The 11,920-nt window shown below is 48.3% G+C and overlaps 2 protein-coding genes across 3 annotated transcripts in view; both read right to left on the bottom strand.

The window, feature by feature from the left end:
• Positions 1-920: 920 nt before the first annotated feature.
• On the bottom strand, positions 921-5,245 carry FUT11 (fucosyltransferase 11). Its single transcript, XM_036264973.1, has 3 exons — positions 4,332-5,245; positions 3,592-4,217; positions 921-1,622 (listed from the first exon to the last, which is right to left on the bottom strand). The coding sequence occupies exons 1-3, from the start codon at positions 5,037-5,039 to the stop codon at positions 1,475-1,477; spliced, it is 1,482 nt and encodes a 493-aa protein (XP_036120866.1). The 5' UTR covers positions 5,040-5,245; the 3' UTR covers positions 921-1,474.
• A 10-nt stretch (positions 5,246-5,255) lies between these two features.
• Positions 5,256-11,920, bottom strand: part of SEC24C (SEC24 homolog C, COPII coat complex component) — a 29,702-nt gene continuing 23,037 nt past the window's right edge. The window contains exons 9-23 of one of the 2 annotated variants that reach the window (XM_036264972.1): positions 11,202-11,340; positions 10,874-10,989; positions 10,586-10,710; positions 10,248-10,439; positions 9,954-10,047; positions 9,632-9,748; positions 9,109-9,279; positions 8,525-8,621; positions 8,277-8,422; positions 7,913-8,051; positions 7,648-7,766; positions 7,371-7,550; positions 6,934-7,125; positions 6,633-6,722; positions 5,256-6,489 (exon numbers count right to left, since the gene is read on the bottom strand). In XM_036264972.1, coding sequence (XP_036120865.1) covers positions 6,349-6,489; positions 6,633-6,722; positions 6,934-7,125; positions 7,371-7,550; positions 7,648-7,766; positions 7,913-8,051; positions 8,277-8,422; positions 8,525-8,621; positions 9,109-9,279; positions 9,632-9,748; positions 9,954-10,047; positions 10,248-10,439; positions 10,586-10,710; positions 10,874-10,989; positions 11,202-11,340 — 2,058 coding nt within the window. In that variant the 3' untranslated portion in view covers positions 5,256-6,348. The remainder of the gene's footprint in view (positions 6,490-6,632; positions 6,723-6,933; positions 7,126-7,370; positions 7,551-7,647; positions 7,767-7,912; positions 8,052-8,276; positions 8,423-8,524; positions 8,622-9,108; positions 9,280-9,631; positions 9,749-9,953; positions 10,048-10,247; positions 10,440-10,585; positions 10,711-10,873; positions 10,990-11,201; positions 11,341-11,920) is intronic. The other variant, XM_036264971.1, reaches the window with a different exon arrangement.

Genomic DNA, 11,920 nt, shown 5'->3' with positions numbered 1-11,920 from the left:
TATTTAAAAATCATTTAGATAGAGATAGATATAGATATATCTACACATACATCTATATATATCTGTCAAATCTATAGCCAGTTTAAAACAGGGAAGAAGGGCCCTGGCCAGTTTGGCTCAGCAGTTGAAGCGTCGGCCTGCAGACCAGAGAGTCCCGGGTTCGGTTCCCACTAGGGGCACATACCAAAAAAAAAAAAAAAAAAAACAGGGAAGAAGGAATGTGGGAATGGTGGCAAGGCCACTGCATCTTCATCAGAAATTGTGGAAAACTAGGAAAGAAAAAAAAAAAAACATTTAAAATAAAAGGCTTGAATGCATAACCCATGGACAGACATAGTTCAGTGAAGGCCTTATTGGGGGGAGGGACGCCGAGTGGAAGGGGGTCAATGGGAGGGGGGCTCTATAATGCTTTCAACAATAAAGATACATTTTTAAACCCGGCCGGTGTGGCTCAGTGGTTGAGCATCAACCCATGCATCAAGAGGTCGCCGGTTCGATTCCTGGCCATAGCACATGCCTAGGTTGTGGGCCCAATCCCCAGTGTGGGGCATGCAGAAGAGGGGCCAGTCGATGTTCTCTTTCATTGGTGTTTCTATCTCTCACTCCCTTCCTCTCTCTCTAGAATCAATAAAGAAAAAAAAAATTTTAATGTTTGACATGAAAGTCAAAGTAAATGATATAAAAAAATACAACTCCAGCCCTGGCCGGTTTGGCTCAGCGGTTGGAGCGTCGACCTGCGGTACAGAGAGACCCAGGTTCGGTTCCCGCTAAGGGCATGTACCTCGGTTGCAGTTTGTCCCCGGCCCTGGCTGGTCGTGCGGGTGGCAGCCACTCGATGTGTCCCTTCACATCGATGTTTCTCTCTCTCTCTCTCTTCCTCTCTCTCCCTCCCACTCTATCTGAACAAAAAATGGAAAAATGTCCTCGAGTGAGGATAAAAAAAAAAAATACAACTCCAGACAACCAGAATACAACCCACCAAGAGTTTTGCTTTACCATCAATATAACCGTTTATAAAGCATAAGATATGGAAAAAAGATTAGGAAAGGTACTAAATAATAAGGAGTTTGAGAAATACCACATGAGAAGTTTTAAGACCCTAAACCTGGTCAGTCTTGCCTTATTTGTAGCCAAGTACTAAGGTCTTCTAATCATAATAGAGGGGATGAAATGGCTAGAGAAATAAGCAGACTTTTCTTTAAAAGTTCTGTTGGATCAGCACCTTGAGTAAAATGGGTGTTTTAGGCTTCAGTCTTCCACTTCATCTCTCCTTGAGGAGAGGCCCTATTACCACAGGCTGAGACGCTGGCTACACATCATTAGGACAAAATATCAGTGGGTATAATTGGAATCCCTTGAATTCATAATAAACTAGTGTTCATTAAGGGTTTGTGCAACGGATACCCCTCATGTTCTGTGGTAGAATGACTTCCATCTCCTTAGCTCTACCAAGTTAAAAGTTCTCACAGGGTAGTTAGAGATTTTGATTTCTTTTCAGGAAGATCGCATGTAGGTAATCCCAAAATTTCCTCTGTTGTGTCTCATTGTTGTGGATCATGGCAGTGAGAGCTTCCCCCTGGTCCAGACCTTGCCAATAATCTTGCAGCCACATCTCCTTCCAGCTGAAATATCAAAATGGGTGTTGAATTATGGAACCTCAGCACAGCTATGAAGCCAACAAAATCTTAAGCATATACTATGGTCTAGCACAGGGCTCTGCTTCAAAGGGAAGAGATGTAAAGTGAATCCAGTACTAGTCCAGGTGGCAGGCAGTAAGCCACAAACACAGCCCAACCAATGAGTTAAACTTCCTAACTTGCCTGCTCCTGGTTCCCAAATGTGGAGGGAGTTCAAAGGCAGGCAAGGCAGGGCCAGATTAGGGAAGCAGTTGTCTCCCTAACGGGTGGGGAACCTTTTTTCTGCCAAGGGCCATTTGGATATTTATAATACCATTCTCAGGCCATACAAAATTATCAACTTAAAAATTAGCCTGTTTGCCCTGGCCGCTTTGGCTCAGCAGTTAGAGCATCAGCCTGCGGCCCAGAGAGACCCGGGTTCGGTTCCCACTAAGGGTACATACCTCAGTTGCAGTTTGTCCCCTGCCCTGGTTGGGTTGTGCGGGTGGCAGCCACTCGATGTGTCCCTTTCACGTCGATGTTTCTCTCTCTCTCCCTCTCTTCCTCTCTCTCCCTCCCACTCTATCTGAACAAAAAATGGAAAGAAAATGTCCTCGGGTGAGGATTAAAAAAAAAAAAAGAATTCCCTCTGTTCTGTCTATAGTGAACCTAAAATTTATCCAAATCAGAGTACTTTTAAAAAATTTGTATAATGGTAATCTTTTTTAAAATCCTTACCCAAGGTTATTTTTCTATTTATCTTCAGGTAGAGAGCGAGGGAGAAAAAGGGAAAGAAAAATGAGAGCGACACATCAACTGGTTGCCTCCTGCATGACCCCGACCGGAGCTAGAAATGAACCACAACCGAGGTACGTGCCCTTGGCTGGAATCAAACCCAGGACTCATTGGTCCGCAGGCTGATGCTCTATCGCTGAGCCAAACCAGCCAGGGCTTAATTTTTTATTTTCTTTATTGATTTTTAGAGAGACAAGAAGGGAGAGGGAGATAGAAACACTGATGAGAGAGAACATCAATTGGCCATCTCCTACAGCCCCACTCTGGGGATCGAGCCCACAACCCGGGCAGGTGCCCTGACCCAGAATTGAATTGGCAACCTCCTGGTGCATGGGTTGATGCTCAACCACTGAGCCACACCAGCCCAGCAAATCAGGGTACTTTTAAGAGTGAAAGATGTTATTAATAATTATGCCAGACCTGGCCGGTTTGGCTCAGCGGTTCAAGCATCAGCCTGCAGATCAGAGAGTCCTGGGTTCGGTTCCGGCCAAGGGCACGTACCTCAGCTGCAATTTGTCCCGACCCTGGTTGGCATCATGCAGGTAGCAACCAATTGATGTGTCTCACATCGATGTTTCTCTTTCTCTCTTTCTCTCCCCCTCAACTCCCACTCTGTCTAAAGATAAATGTAAAAATATCCTTGGGTGCGGATTAAAAATAATAATTATGCCAGGTTAACAGGTATGAACCCTGACTCATGCAGACAAATTCCCTCCAAATACTCATCTTTATATCTCTCATCCCCACCTCTACCATATATACAAAAGGTGTTCGATAAATAGCTGAATTGATTTTCAGGACAGTCCAACTCCTGAGCCTGGTATTCAAGCTATGTATAATCTGGCACCACGTTATCTGTCCAACTTTGTCTTTCCCTCATCACTTCCTGAACAGGCCCTCTGCTCTGGCTGAAACCTTGTTTTGAGTTACCATTGCAAACACTGTCCACATAAGCTGATTTTTATATGTTGTTGCCTTGAATTATATTTTACACCTTTACTGAGCTTTTTATTTGTCTTATATCCCCAACTAAACTCGACACCTAAAGGCAGAGTGAGCCCATCTGATAATTTCCTTATACAACAGCCCCTCAGCACCTGGTGCTAATTCATTGCCCACAGTAAGCAAGTTAAGTAAACCATTTGATTTGATAACTGCAGGGGACCCCAGCTACCCTTACCTGTCACTCTCGGGAATCTCTTCCACACTACCAAAACCAGGTGTTGGCACTGGACAGTCCATGTGTGAGGGCTGGGCGATGTGAGGCTCGGGGACAGGAATGTCCCCTGGAGAGGCTGCGTGGGCTTTCTCTGCATCCAGCCTAGCCAGTTCATGATCACAAACGAAACACTCGAAGCCATTGAGATAGTTCGGCAATGAAGGATCATTCACTCCCCACTCCCGATGCTTCAGGCTATCCAGAAGGAACTGGTTGGTGATGCCCCCAGGTTGTTTGTATGCCAGATATTTCATATATTCCTCATCATTCTTGTCCAGAAAGTCAATAAACTCTGCCAGCTTCTGAGGTGACTCAAAGTCATCAATGAGGATGATAGAGTGATTGTTGGGCATCCAGTCGCTCACAGAAGGAGAGCCGCGATACACGGGTACAGAACCGAGATGCATGGGGCGCCACAGTTTTTCTGTCATGTAGTCATCGCAGATTGCATTTTCGAGGGCCAAATGGAACTTATAACGGGACAAGAAGGCCAGGAGCTCTGGATCCTCGGTGGTGGCTGTGGCTGTGTCCTGTAACCGTGGAGTGGGCAGCTCCCGATTTTGCAGGCATTTCCCATATGAATCCACCTGAGCGGGATAGAATACAGGTCAAGAGGATACATCTTGTCGACCTGGACACCAGGGGTCCTGGCCTTGGCCCCGCGCCCCCACCCCTCCTGGCCTGACCACGCGAGCACCCACCGGGATGTAGCGCATGAGCTCGCGCACGTAGCGGTCCCGGTCCGCAGGCACGTCGCAGTGAGACTGCAGATAGAGCAGCGGCGCGTAGCCGCGACGGCGCCACTCCGCACGTTCCTGGAGCGAAGGAGCCGCGTGGCGTAGGTAGGCAGTCCCCGGTAGCCACTGCAGCGGAAGCGGGTAGTCCGAGTGGCGGCTGAAGGTAGCAGTAAGATTGAAGAGGCGGATGCCCGGACCATGGCTCAGCAAGAAGTTGTTGAGGGGCGACTCCTCGTGCAGCAGCGCCCAGCTTTGATGGGCCAGACGGGGCAGTGGCGCCTCAGACGCACGAAAGTCGGTGCCGTAAAAGAGCAGCGCGCGTGTGCGAGAGTCCCTCCGTACCCGGCGGTCTCGGGACGCCACGCACGCGCCACGCGCACACTCGATGCGCTCGGAATCACCCGGGAAGTGGGGAAACAGCCCTGGGCTCCACCACAGCAGCACCGGCAAGTCCACTGCTTCCTCCCTCCCTGGCCACAGGGTCTCCGGACTCCGCGCCACCCCTACTGCGCCCAGGGCTGACGGCGCCCGGAAAACCGCACCATCCCATGGCTCCGCCCACTCTGCCTCCCCACCAGTCTCCCCCTCAGTTACGGGCCCAGAGCGACTGGCAGCACAGACACTAAGCACTCCCAGGGTGGCAAGCACAGCCCGGGTGCGGCTAGCCGCCATGTCCACTCTGGCAGCCAGCCCTCCTCAGACAGCACCAGACCCCGCCCTGTCCTGAATCCAATACAGGAACGAGGCCCTACGCAGCCGGGGCAAGTGGCGGGGCATGTGGCGCATGCGCAGCTCCTCAGCCGTCCACTTCCCAGGAGCTATTAGGCCCGGCAGGAAGTTATGGAAGGCAAGTGATACGTCGCCGGTAAAAGTGAGGCTGTTAGTTATATCTTAATTTATTTTATTTCTTTACAAATTAAAGATGCATTGAAAAATAAACCAGTGAAGAGAAATGAGAGGTCCAGAGCAGGGGCTTCCCAGGCTGGGAGCAGGCGTGCCTGGCCACCTTCAAGCCTAGCCCTTACCCTGCTCCAGCCAGTTGGGGTTGGAAGATACTGTCAGCCACTTTATCAACACCAAAGCCCAAGTGGTGTCCCGGGAGGAGAGAACAGAGCTCTGGCCACCTCTGCCTCTCCCCAACAACCCCCAGCTTGGAGAAGCAGTGTTTCCAGTGGGAACTCAGAGAGGGATGTGGGCTGGCTCTGTGAGGTATTACAAGTTGATGACCAGGCTTCCTACAGAACCATCCAGTGTTGGGGCCTCTCCAGCTGGAAAGTCTGGTACCTCTCCCAGGTCTTAATATACTTTGCAACTCAGTTTCCAGGCTCATATCTCTGACAATGTGCCTTAATCCACGGAGTGATCAGCAATCATTGCAGGAGAGAAAAAAAGCAGTGGAAGCAGAGGGCGCTAATCAACCACCCTCAGTAATTCTGGCTTGGCTGCTGACTTTCAGGCCCAAGAGCCAACCACTTTTCTCTCTACCACCTAAGATCTATACCCCAGCTCCTGTGCATCTGTATGTTTTATCCCTAATATAGGAAGTTGTTGATGGCACTGAGCTGAATTAACCCCTCCCCCCATAGTAACCCTGGGATCCCCACTCCTTCCTGCCTGTTCCCTCTTCTTGGAGGTTGGTCCAAAGGGACAGGATATCACCAGGGTCTGGATGCCTCCACATCCCCCAACACCGAATCATATACAGTGAACTGAGAACTACATTCATTACAACAGGATTAGCAGGAAAAGAAGGGCAAAGTGAGGGGATAGGGGCACCTTCCATCAGCAGGACATGACAGAGTGGGAGGATACTTGAGCCCAGAAAGGTGTCTCCTTAACCTCTCCCTCCCCCTACCACCCCCCAAAAAGACTGAGGTCAGCTTACATGACTTATAAGATATGGAACTGTCCTGGTTTCCCTGCGACCCTGGGGTACTTTCTGGAAGCTGGCCTGGGACCCTATGCCATTTACCCTCTTGCTCTAGCTCAGTAGCTGTCGAATCTCCTTGTGCATGTGACAGAGAAAGTCCACATAGGATGCTCCCCCACTCAGGCTCTTGTCTTCCACTAGGAAGTGCTTGAACAGCATCTCCAGCTTGTCCTCCTGTTTCACCACGATAAGCTATGGCCAGAACACAGGATAATGAGGCAGAGCCAATAGGAATGAAACATGCCCTGAAATCCAATTATTCAGTCAGTCTCCACCCCCCTTCCAGGAAAGAACTTGATGAGATAAAAAAAATCCAAGATTTAAATCAGTGTTACCTTCATATACCGCGATCTCTGTGCCCTTAAGTTATCAATGAGGCCTCGCACCTTCTTGGACAGCGGATTATCCAGAACTGGCAAAATACTCTGGAACACAAATTCATTTATCCTTATGGTAAGGTACTCTGTGTCCAATCAAGATTAGGCAGCACAGATTTATGCATCATTTGAAACAAGGAAGCCTGGGAAAAATGACAGCACCTTCCCTGCCCTCCAAGTGTTCCCTGCTATTTAAGGGGACCCGCACAGTAACTTTATCGGTTCTACACACATATTCTCCTTGATGCCCTGCCCTCACCAAACCACTGGTGATCTGACTGAAGGAGGAGACACTGAAGAGGCTCTGGACAACACCCTGCTGGACACCTGCTCCCACCCAGATGAAAAGGTTGAGTCCATTCTCCAGCAAATATATATCTCCGTTGCTTAGACGCTCTTCAGATGCTCGAATTGCTGGTGGTTCAGTGGTACTCTCAATGGGAGATTTAGTCTAGACAAAAAGAAAGAGGAAAAATGTTACTGAGGACCAGAAGACATGTTTACCAACCCCCGCCTCCTCAACACACACAAATTTCAGAAAGCTAAGTCTCTCGGTAATTCTCTGAAAATTATATCACATAACATAGGTAAGAACTAATTCATTAATGTCAGAGAGATAATATTGATCTTTCCCATCCCCCTTCTATGGTGCCCCTTTCTCAGTGCAATGTCTCACACTCCAGCCCTCAGTCACACCAATGGTAGGAGCCGAGGATAGAAGAAGACATTGGTCTCAGCCACGTCCATGGAGGTAACCAGCTGTCGGACATAGGCACGGTCATCAGTAGTGACTTCAGCTCCAGGCTGCAGGACATCACTCTTCAACACACAGTTCAGGTAAACTGGGAGTAGCTTCATGCACTCAGGAAGGATCAACTGAAGACAGTTATCAAGAGAGTCAATAATCATGAGAAATCCCTTCCAAATGCAAACATTTGCCCCAACAACTCCTCCACCAACATGCTTGTCCCACCTGTCCTGCAGAGGAGGGGCTGGCACAGTTTTTTCTGTAACAGGCCAGGATCTGGGCACACTGGGTGATAAGAGAGTCACGAACAGTCTTCACAGGGCTGTTCAGGACACCCCGGTATGCTGGATGGGAAATAGAAATAGCACAGTCACTGGTCAGCCACTTCATCACATGTGCCTTCCCACCACCACATCTACCTGGGAATGCTAAATCATTGACTGTCACCTTTTTCAGCCCAAATCCCACCCTGCCTTCCCGCTATCCTCACCAAACTTGGCCATGTAGTTGATGAGCGTGTCGGTCTCACAGTTTCGATACAGATCAGCTAGCTGAGTACAGCAGTTCAGGGCCAGGTTGTGTATGCGGAGCCGTCGCTGCCCTGCACAGCTGGTGTAGAGCAGGGCACACTAGGAGAAAGGAGAAAAGGGGAGCTCACACCTCTACCTCAACAAAGCCCGGAAAAAACTGCCCCTTTGCTATGTTATTAAACTAGAGGAAAGACATGAGCCATCCCTTCCCCAGCCTTTTCTAGTCCTCTTTACCCACCCCTCACGCTCATCCCTGCAGCCTTTTTATATCCAGTGAAATGAAACCTGAGACTTCCTCCCAAGCCCCTGCCTCCCTCCGGCCACCTGCAGGAGAGCTCCACTCTCTTCATTGAGCCGATCATCATGCTTGAATTCCACAGTCACTGTCTTGTCCCCATCCAGTCCAGCCAGCTCCACATCTGTGGTATTGCTCATGTAGAAAGCCCCAAAGAAATCTACTGCACGGATACCTGAGGCCACATGGACAGGGTCAGGGCTAAAGGTATAACAGGTGCTACTTGCCTCCCTCCCAGATTTAGCCCCCCACCTGCTCTTCTCCAACCAGGACTAACCAGTGCTTGTCCGGACTCGCATCACAGCATCAAAGCCAACAACCTTCTGCACATCCCGACGCAGATCACTCATGAACCGTTCCTGGTCATTCTCCACCTGCAGCACCCCAGGCCCAAAGTCACATCACAAAACATCCTGCAGACAATCTCCCTGCACCCCTTCCACTCTACAGGCTACTGAATCATAGTAACAGTAACAGTGAAAATAATGATACGGTGTTGATGGTGAAAATGATAGCTTTTAAGCATATTATATGCCAGGTACCACATCAAATGCTTTATATATAATTACTTAACCCTGATGATAAATCCTAATAGGTATTAAAATCCCATTTTACAGATGAAGAAACAGACAATAACTAAGTAATTTTCCCGAGGTCATATAGGTAGTAAGTGATAGGGCCAGAATATCAACCCAGGACTGATTCTAAGTCCCACACTCCCACCACACTCATGGCTCTCTTCTTTACACTATGCAGTCTTCTCCTCTAACACTATTCCCATAGATGAGTCAGTAGTTAAAGACATATAGGCAGATATTCCCAGTCCTGTTTCCACATGCCATCCAGAGTCCCATGCCGTACCTGAAAGCAAGCATATTTGTAGACAGAACCACCAGTGAGCTGGGGTACAACAGAGAGCGTGGCCACATCCACATACTGGTTAGGGAAGAGGAAGAGGTCTACACAGCAACCTTGGGCCACACAGTCTTTGGCCAGGGTCTGATAAGCACCTGTCTGAGGCTGGAACAGAGTCTGGGGAGGAATAGAAGAAAATCTTCAAATACCTCAGCTCCACCCTATTTGAGAACTGTTTATGTAATATGGAATGTTCAAATATATATAAACTTTAGATCTAGTCATAGGAGTTTGTAATCGTAGCAGAACTTTCTTTTTTAGAAAAAAAAAATTTACCCAGGGCTTTGTGATAAGATGGGAAAGGTGGGGAGCAGTGGAGAAGGTTGGCAGTCATGGATGTGACATGTGTAAGGGTAGAGTACCTAGTCCCAGTCCTGCTCAAGAAAATTAAGAACACTGTATTGCATTATGAAGAGTCACCACCCTCCTCTATAATTGAAAATCCTCCCCCTATCTCCCAGTCCCACACCTTCTCCTTGTCTGTGTTGATCAACTTCCTGTCATCTCTGTTCTTCAGTTTCCCTGGGGCCTCTGCAATGGGCAGGGAGGTGTGGAATAGAAACAGCTTCCCTGCACATTCGGCAGCCTAGGAAAGAATAGAGGACTACTTGTTCATTCTTTCCTTTATTTGTTTATTATTCATTCATCCCTTACCTTGTCATTTACTCACTGCCAGCTATGTCAGATAGGCTGACTCACTGGACAGTCATCAATCACTGAAGAAATAGGGGTTGTATCCCACGAGGTTCAATAGCCAGAGGAAAGTGAGGCAAAGGGGACTCTAGCCTTACCTTCAGTGCTTCCATCCCAGCCTGGATAACTGGGGCAAATACTGTCTCTGTCTCTCTTGTGTCTGCAAACATTTCTGGAATCTGATCCAATAAGCTAAAAAGATGGGTGATGGGAGGCAATCAAAATTACTATCCAAATTACAGAGTCCTCAATTCCCTGAAAAGTCATCTGGTCCTCTGACTCTGAAAACTGAAGCACAGCTTCTGTCCTTCCACTGACTCTCTGGCTCAACTCTCCGGCTTTCTATGGCTGTATCCATCCCACCCACACTTTACTCACAGTCTGGCTCTTACCTGGTAATGACTGCCCGAGACTCACTGACATTGACCAGGAAGCCATCCAGCAGTGGCACAAACATGTCAGCCACATCAGATACAACCATCATCTGTGGCTGGGCCAATGAGCTCTTCACATTGTAGAAGTGGAGCACCTTATTATAGGTGACAAAGCCAACGCGGATTGCTGACTCTTCTGCTCCACCCTCCCTGTTGAAGGTGACACTGTTACCCAGATTTGTCACCTTCACCACAAGCAAGCTTCATGACATCAGGCTCTATCTGCTGTCAACTCAGACACCACCCCCCATCCACATCATTATGCAAAGGAAAAACTTCAGCCCCTTAACTCTCACCTAGGTAGATAATCTAACAGTGACTTGAGCTCCTCACAGAGGAGCCTAACAAGACCACTCCTGATGGCATTGTAGGAGACATCAATCATGAAGATGAAGGCAGGAGGGCTGGGGAACTTATTATTCTGAAAAGGAAGGAAATGTTGGAGGGAGAGGGGTATTGGTAAGTAGGCCAGTTGATTTATCCATCAAAGGGGACAAAGAAGGGGTGAGGGAAATGATCACAGCAATTCTTAGCTGTCTCACTGTCCTCCACCCAATGCTCCTCCCCATGTTATCTTCTCTCACCTTGCAATAATCTACAGTGGCCAAGAATTCGTAAGAGCCCAAGGATAGCTCAGGACGGTCAAAAGCATCCACACGTTTGCCAGTATGATCCAGATGTTGAAAATACTGGGGGGGAACTGTGGGGAATATGGCAGAGTATTATTCAAAGGTCCGCTCTCAATCTTGATAAGTCTGGCCCTGACTGAGCTCACTTTACTGCCCCACATCCCCATATGGATCCTACTTCCCCAGTTCCTAGATAATGGACCCTCATCTATCTAACTAGAAAGAGAACACTAGAAAGATTCAATCCAGATCTTCCCCCCAGTCCCAGCCACTGTGAACATACCATCATTGATACAGCTGCAAAAGCAGCACTGGAAACGCCTCCCTCCCTCAATGAACTGCATGAAAGGGCACATGTATGCTTTGCAGCGATTGCAGCGCAAAGGGCCAGATTCCCCATGGTCGACGACATATGGTGAAGCCTAAGGAGCAAAGGGGAAGGGCTTACACATATAGGGAAGCTGCAGTGGGTTGAGACATGTGGCAATAGATGAGAAACAACAACCTGGAGAGAAAAGCCATGGCTCAGATATTTTTGCCTGGGAAGAGTCCAGTGAAGGGGAATGAAGACAAATGATGAGGGTGCTGGTCACAGAAATATTCCTAGGAGTCTAAATTCTAAAATTCCCCCTCCTTACTCCCCATCTCCAGAATGTCACTTCTTGAAAGAGAAAAGGGACTGTAAAACTGGCCCTACTAAGCGAGGAGCTGCCATAAGCATATGAGGAGAAAGCCAAAAGTTACTCAGGATTCTCATGTCTGGCCCTACCTTCAGTCCCCTTCACTCTTGCCCTAGAAATTTTGACTCCTGCTTCCTTCCCCAACCAAGTATCTATGACACTTGTCCTCCCTATCCCTGAGTTTATATGACACCTAGGGATGCCCCAGGCAAATATCACCCTACAGATAAAAGACCAGCCAGCAGCCAAGAATCCAAGCATCCCCACTGAGACCCAAAAAGAGAAAAAGAAAAACACAGCAAGACAGAGAAGCAGGATGTAA

The sequence above is a fragment of the Molossus molossus genome, unplaced genomic scaffold, assembly GCF_014108415.1.
Source record: "Molossus molossus isolate mMolMol1 unplaced genomic scaffold, mMolMol1.p scaffold_m16_p_17, whole genome shotgun sequence".
Classification (NCBI taxonomy): domain Eukaryota; kingdom Metazoa; phylum Chordata; class Mammalia; order Chiroptera; family Molossidae; genus Molossus; species Molossus molossus.
The sequence above is the reverse complement of the archived record's forward strand: the minus strand, read 5'-3'. Positions and strand labels throughout refer to the sequence as shown.

Bases quoted from the DNA above. Each gene is read 5' to 3' on its own strand.
- FUT11 (XM_036264973.1), bottom strand. From the start codon at position 5,039: ATGGCGGCTAGCCGCACCCGGGCTGTGCTTGCCACCCTGGGAGTGCTT. The intron at 4,218-4,331 runs GTGGGTGCTCGC...TATCCCGCTCAG, and splicing joins AGCTCATGCGCTACATCCCG to GTGGATTCATATGGGAAATG. The intron at 1,623-3,591 runs GTAAGGGTAGCT...TTGATATTTCAG, and splicing joins GAGATTCCCGAGAGTGACAG to CTGGAAGGAGATGTGGCTGC.